The 7445-nt window shown below is 39.1% G+C and overlaps 1 protein-coding gene across 1 annotated transcript in view; it reads left to right on the top strand.

Annotated features, from left to right (window-relative positions):
* RALA (v-ral simian leukemia viral oncogene homolog A (ras related)) overlaps window positions 1-6970 on the top strand; it is a 9852-nt gene extending 2882 nt beyond the window's left edge. Inside the window, exons 3-4 of the mRNA XM_009069479.1 lie at window positions 3219-3393; window positions 6787-6970. Coding sequence (XP_009067727.1) covers window positions 3219-3393; window positions 6787-6909 — 298 coding nt within the window. The 3' untranslated portion in view covers window positions 6910-6970. The remainder of the gene's footprint in view (window positions 1-3218; window positions 3394-6786) is intronic.
* Window positions 6971-7445: the final 475 nt, after the last annotated feature.

Here is a 7445-nt window from a genome sequence, read left to right as displayed (position 1 = left end):
AAAGAGTGAATTTTTCAACTTCTGGTGTTATTTATTTGTGCCTCTATGTGTGTGTGTTTATGTATTTTGAGAGAGGGCGGAGCAGGCCTTGTTTGGTTTGCAGGTTTATGCAAGGTATTGGCAATGAGAGGACTGCTCCTCTGGAATGCAAAATGACCTATTCAGATCTGTTTAAAGTCATGCTAATGCTTCACAGTAGATGATCTTTGGCTCTAGAAGAAGTCCTACTTTTCCTGCAAAAGTGAGTGTTAACAGTATATGTGTTGAAAAATGGAAGAAAAAAGAAAAAAAATCTCTTCAAGTAAAGATACTAAAATTCTTCCCCAATCCAAATATCGAAATGCCTTTCAAGTTGCCTTTGAAACTGTGATACTAAAATTCTTCCCCAATCCAAATCTCGAAGTGCCTTTCAAGTTGCCTTTGAAACTGCAGAAACCTAAATGCTAAAATGCAACTCAAAAATTACATTTTCTGCTGGGTGTAAAAGTAATCTATATCTCTTGAAGGTACAGTTCAAGTACCTTTGGCATTGTTGAGTAGTCTGAGGGCATACTACTGAAGAGCCAAGATACGAAAGTGCCAAGAAGAATTTGGATGTTTGATTGCTTCCATGGAATTTTGTTCTGCTAGAATAGCAGAACTCCAACAGGAGAGCTGCTTACTGCTGTTTAATGTCTTCAGTGGGGTTCCTGGTATGCTCTGAAATGCCATTGCACCAAGTATTTTTTTCAATCCAAGACAGATCTGCAATGACTACACTTTTAAATAAATATTTTCTTAATTTTGGTAAAACATGGCCTTTGAGTAGAATTGGTCTGGCCCTTATGGCTTTTTATGTTAAGTTCTAGATTTCAAGCTGGCATATCATTAATTAGGTATTTCTTGTTTAGAAGGTACCAGTCTTCAGAGGGGGCTCAAAGGAGAATATTATCATCTGTATTGCTGTTAGATTAACTCTTTACATGGTGAAATTGTTTGTCATCTATGATGGTTTGACCTGGCATTTATGCCAGGTACCTACCAAAGCCACTCACCCCCCTCCACAGTTGGACAGGGGAGAGGAAGTACAACGAAAGGCTCATGAGATTAAGGACAGGAAGAGATCACAAACCGTTTACTGTCACAGGCAAAACAGATACAACTTGGGGAAATTTATTGAATTTATTACCAGTCAAAGTTGGAGCAGGATAATGAGAAGTAAAACAAGCCTTAAAAATTCCCCCCAGCCTCCCTCCTTTCTGGGCTCTGCTCCTCCCTCCTAATGGTGCAGGGGAATGGGTAATGGGGGTTGCGTACGGTCAGTCCATCGCACGTTTCTGCTGGGAGAGGAGTCTTTCCCCTGCTCCAGGATGGGGTCCTTCCCACAGGAGACAGTCCTCCACAAACGTCTCCAATGTGAGTCCTTCCCACAGGCTGCAGTTGACAAACTGCTCCAGTGTGAGTTTCTTCCACGTGGTGCAGTCCTTTGAACAGGCTGCTCCAGTGTGGGTCCTCCATAGAGTCACAAATCCTGACAGCAAACCTGCACCAGCGTAGGCTTCCCACCATGTCACAACTTTCTTTTGGCTATCCACCTGCTGTAACATGGGGCTCTTCCACAGACCCAGCTCTGGCACCTGGAGCACCTCCTGTTTCTTCCTTACTGAGCTTGGTGTCTGCATAGTTGTTCCTCTCCCATATTCCCACACCTCTCTTCTCTGGCCACAATTGCTTGTGCACAATAACTTTTTTTTTCCTTCTTCCTTATTAAATACATTACCCTAGAGCTGTTACTGCCTTTGCTGCTTGCCTCAACCTTGACCAGTGATGGGTCTGGCCCAGAGCTGCTGGCATTGTCTCTGTTGTGCATGAGGGAAGTTCCCAGCACCTTCTCAGAGAAGCAACCCCTGTAGCCCCTGCCACCAGAACCTTGTCGCACAAACCCAATGCAGCATCACCTTGATAATTAATGTTGAAGGCTACTCGTTTTTAGCAGAAGTCTTACTTACATAGATACTGCAGTGATGCACTGAGTTTTCTTCTGGCCACCTTCCTAATCCACTGACCATTCAAACTACTTTTGGATAGCCACAGACTGCTAGAACATTTGCAGTGATATTTGTGGGGAACAGGACAAATGTTGGTTTTTAATTACACCTCAAAAATAAATGTAGTTTTACAAGCTGCCTCAAATGCATCAGTTGTTGGTTTAAAGCAGTTTCTCAGCCCTGTGAGTAGGCTTTTCTCTATAAGACAGCCTTGGTATTCAGAGCTTTTTATAACAGCAGGAGGATCCTGCCATATACCAAATCAAAGCCCTTCAGAATATCAATTACTTAACTGACTTCAGCTTCTTTCCCTTTAACCTTAAATCTGGTTTCACTTCAGCCAGCAAAAGGAAATTGTTTTTCTGTGCTTTTTGCTTATCTTTCAGAAATTGCTCCTTGATTAAGGGCTGCATTTCACAACTAACTTTATTTGCCTTTCTTAGGCAAAATTGAAAATATCCTTCTTCTGAGAACTGTTCTTCCTGATACTTCTAATGGATTTCCAATTAGAAGAGAACTTTATTTTTAAATGTTGAAGACTTACGTACCAAACCATTTGCAGTATTGGGTTTTAGTTACAGCTTTAAAGCTTTCATCCCTGCAGTTAAAACAATAGAAGAGTCTGTCCTTAAAAATCTGATGCATATACAACTTATATTGGTACACTAGCTTATAACTGAATTAAGATCTCTGCAGAGACTGAATATAGACTTGAGAAAGATTCCTGAAAGGAAGAGACTTTCTCTTGATGTGCTATAGACCATTTTATCAGCTTTAAAAATGGCACATGCGTTTTGTTAGGAAAAAATAAACTGTAAAACTCAAGCTTGGCTAGCTTAAAAATGGCACTCAAAAGTAGTAACATAAAGACAATGGTAAATACTCTCAAATAACACTGTGAAAGGGATTCATTATTAATGTAAATTCTCACCTAAAACTAATCCTATTAAAATTTTTGCATTCTTGCTGACTCATCTCCTTCCTTCATAGAGGACTACTTGTCTGTCTCTGTCTTCCTTCTGTATAATGTCATAACGAGGTTTAAGACTTTCCTGTTGCATAAGCTTCATAAATGGAATAAGTGGCTTTTCACTGTAAGATGGAAAAGTAGTCTGAGGGGTTTTTTTGTGTTCTAATAGTACTCCATGCAAAGCTTAATTTTCCCTTTTTTTTGTTTTTTTTTCTCTCCAGGGAGCAGATCTTAAGAGTAAAAGAAGATGAGAATGTTCCTTTTTTGCTAGTTGGTAATAAATCAGATTTGGAAGATAAAAGGCAAGTTTCTATAGAGGAAGCAAAAAACAGAGCTGATCAGTGGAATGTTAATTATGTGGAAACATCTGCAAAAACGCGAGCTAATGTTGACAAGGTAATAACTGGCCTCTTAAAGAATCTGTCCATCAGTTTTTCCTTTAGTCTTCTTTTCATAGGTCATACTTTACATGTGCTTTGTTTTAGCAATTACTTTTTAATCAAATTCTCTTCTCTCCTGGCTTGTAGGGAGTGCATGACTAGGTGATTCGTGTAAAACAGTGAAAATGTTAGGCATAACAACTTTATCCCACCCTAAACTGCAAGGAGTCATTATACGAGACATGATACAAGGCCTTATTTCACTAGCAGTTTCTTGGGGCAGTTGTTTTGGCCTAGACTTCTTACTGTGTTTTCTATAATTAGAAGGCAGTCTGCTTTTAAGCAGTGAGGAGTACTGTCTGATCCTCAGTCAGAATAAAACCCTTTATAAAAGCAGGTAAGGGAGGAATTTCTCTACCCTCATTTAACCATCTTCCTGGTTGTATGTTGCTGCAAAGAATGGATGAGCAAAAAAAAAAACTTGGAAAAGCCTAGAAGTGCTTCATGAGTTTTCAGGGTTAAAACCTGGTTCAGAATGTCCTGAGGTAAGAAACAATATTTGTCACCAAGAAAATATTATTTAGTTATAAGTATTTCAGTTGTAACTCTAAAAGACAGGAGTTCTTAGAATTCAGAATAACTGTCAGCCTTGTAGACTGCAAGAGTAACAGATGTGTAGCAAAAGAAATAAGTAGTTTAGTGCAATGTGCCAGCCTTTCTTTTTTAGGCAAACCTGATGACACATTGAACCATAGAGGGGATGGGTTGAAAGGGACCAACCCCGCTGCCATTGCCAGTGCTTTAGGGCCCCATCCAGCCTGGCCTTGAACACTTCCATGCATGGGGCATCCATAACTTCTCTGGGCAACCCATGCCAGCTCACAATGAGTACTTTCTTCCTAATACACTATTTAATGTTCTTCTAGTTCCAAACTGTTCCTACAAGGGTCTTCTCACAAGCTGCCCATGTAAAAAGCCAGTCTCCCTCTTTCTTTTTTTTTTTTAAATTTTTTTTTTTTTTTTTTGGTAAGCCTCCTTTGAGGACTGAAAGGCTGCAATAAGGTCTCCCCAGAGCTGTCTCTCCTGCATACTGAACAGCTCTAGCTCTTAGTCTGTCTTCATAGGAGAGGTGCTCCAGTCCTCTGGACTTGCTCCAACAGGTCCACATCTTTCTTGTGCTGGGGGCCCTGGACCTGGACACAGTACTCAAGGTGGGGTCTCACAAGGGCAGAGTAGGGGGGAAGAAATGCTTCTCTTGACCTTCTGGCCACCCCTCTTTTGATACAGCCCAGGATACCATTGACCTTCTGGGCCATGAGTGCACACTGTTGGCTCATGTGCAGCTTTTCATCCGTGAAAACCCCTAAGTCCTCCACGAGGCTGCTCTCAAGTTCTTCTTTACTCATCTCCTGATTGCCCTGACCCAGGTGCTGTACCTTACACTTCTTCTTTACTCATCTCCTGATTGCCTCGACCCAGGTGCTGTACCTTGCCCTTGGTGAAAAATTCCCTTATGTAAATCCTGTATGAGCTGTCAATTGCAGTATGAGAGCTGTAATGTGAGTTCTCTTTTGCAATAGCTTAAACTCAGCTGTTCTCTCCTGTCAGTTATCTTCCTGTAGGAATTGATTGCTCAGTACTATGACAAGAATTTTGTGCTGTTCTGTAAATTATGTCAGTTAATTACAGCAGAACTCTTCCTCATTGTTGGACACAGCTCTGATTTTTCAGTTGTTATATAAACTAGTATATCTTTTAGCTTTTATGTATTATTGCACTTATAACATGCATCTATTACAGTCATAGAAAGTCCCAGCTTTTCAAAATCCATTATCATTTAGCAGCTGGGTAAAAAGTGTGTGTATATATATTTTTTAATTGCTTTCTAGTCAATTGCACACACATGGTAGGCTACTGCAGAGCTCTGGGTTTCTTTTTGGAGCTGGTGGCATAATGGATCCAGATTAGCATTTGTCATATAAATTTAAGGATTTGGTAGGCCTTAAATGAGGCTTTTTTGGCACAAGCAAATACCAGGTATTTTTAGTTACTTGGAGCATATGAAGTTTTGGGGTTTGTTATGCAAACTGAGGTTACTATTCCATGAGAAATCTGGCCTCTCCAGAATAGTGGGTTTGCCCAGTTGGGATAAACACAGACAGCTTCCACTCACTTTGGCAAAGGTCACCCACTAACTGTTTTCTCAGAAGGTTACGTATCTCAGACAGCTAAATACTGCAGTATGGTATTAGTGCTCAAGAAAGTTGACAGTTGCATCTTACCATTAGCACAGATTTAAGTTCAGGCAAAGAACTTAGTGCACATTTAGAAATCTAAAGGCAATCTCATTTCTTCATGGAAATATTTAGTTCCATTGATTTTCTTTGGATTTCTTGTAATGAAGGTTGATACTTTTTCTGCAGTCAGTATGAGATTAGTGTCATTACAAATAAAAGCAACTGAGCTCTGTAGAGGAGCTTTTCAGCCACTGCACTGTCCATGTTTCACAGAAATAGATGAAGTCCCGTGATAGAGATCTAGAGAATGTCTCTTGAGAGAGAAAAGTTTTAGAATTGCTCAGCTGATTTCCTACAATAAAATTGCAAAGATGAAATTATTTTTTGCTGTAGCTTTCTGTGGGTCAAGTCAAAATCTGCTTTTCACGTTAATAGAGTAGCTTTGAGCAGTGTCCAGTCATAAAGCCTTAACTGTCAGTAGGATCTCTCTTAAATAAGTCAGTGGTGTATCTCCAACTTCTGTCACATTTTTTCCTACTAAACCTTTTGATGAAAATGAAGTTCATGTGTACTTTGAGATTGTAACATGGCAGCTGAGATTACCTGATATAAGAAATTGTTTATGTAGTTGTATGATTGATAACTTTGCTTTAAAGGAAATGCTGATTTATTTTTTTTCCTAGTCACTTTGTGTTGTTTTTTCACTTGCATCATGGAACATGCCATGAAATGTTCAGTGTATGCTACTGATCCATTAATGTTTCTAGGATTGCATGTTGTACTTTTTCAACCTTCGCAGTTCATCACTGTGAAGATACTCAAAACAAACTGATTTCCTTGAGTCTCCCCAGTAAGATGCATGTACAACATTTGAAAACCTTGGCTGGTGATAAGACTCTTGTTTCAATCCTTGTTTAAAATTGTCTGACAGGATTCATAAGCAAATATCAGAAGACAGGGGAACACTCACTGTGGTGTCATGAAAGAAGTAGGATTGCATCATATCAACTTGGCCTTCATAACCAGTGAAAGATTTGTTGGATTAATATTTGTTTGCTCAAACTGGCTGCACGTAATTGACTCTGTTCTAAACAACTGAAACGAGTATCATCAGTGATAGCTTAAATTAATTCATGTCGGTGACTGTATTTATGTTCTTATATCTTTTTTAGGTGTTTTTTGATTTAATGAGAGAAATTAGAGCCAGAAAGATGGAAGACAGCAAAGAAAAGAATGGGAAGAAGAAAAGAAAAAGCCTAGCTAAGAGGATCAGAGAAAGATGTTGCATTTTATAATCAAAAGCCTGAATTCCTTTCCTACCCTGACCATACTAATGAAAACCATAATTTATAAGCATGCCATTGAAGGCTGAAATGACTGAAATTACCCTAACATGTTGGAAATTGTAATGTACCACTAAAAGCATGAATTGGAGCTGCACTGAAAGTCAAATTCACTGAAAAAAAATTACATGGCTTCAAGAGAAGCAAAGTTCAGTCCATTTCATAATTGCCTACCTTCTCACATTTCTTCTGAATGTAGTGTTTCATAGGCTGTCTTTTCTTTAATAGTGAACAGCGGGACGAAGTATTACTTTGTGGGTTCTTATAAAGCATACCTTTTTTTATCACTGGTAATTGTCAATTCATCTTGTCTTTTGTTGCCTTGAAAATTACAATTGTGAACACGATACCTATCAAAGCAGTTCTGCAGCTGTTTTGCCATGGCATTATGCAAGTTAGAAAAGAATAATACATATGCGAACAGTTACATTGAGGAAAACTACATGTGGTTCTGCATTACCTGAATAACTTAGAAGAGTGATGTAATC

The sequence above is a fragment of the Acanthisitta chloris genome, unplaced genomic scaffold (assembly GCF_000695815.1).
Source record: "Acanthisitta chloris isolate BGI_N310 unplaced genomic scaffold, ASM69581v1 scaffold2572, whole genome shotgun sequence".
In the NCBI taxonomy this organism is placed as follows: Eukaryota; Metazoa; Chordata; class Aves; order Passeriformes; family Acanthisittidae; genus Acanthisitta; species Acanthisitta chloris.
Note: the sequence above shows the minus strand (reverse complement) of the source record. Positions and strands in the feature narration are given on the sequence as shown.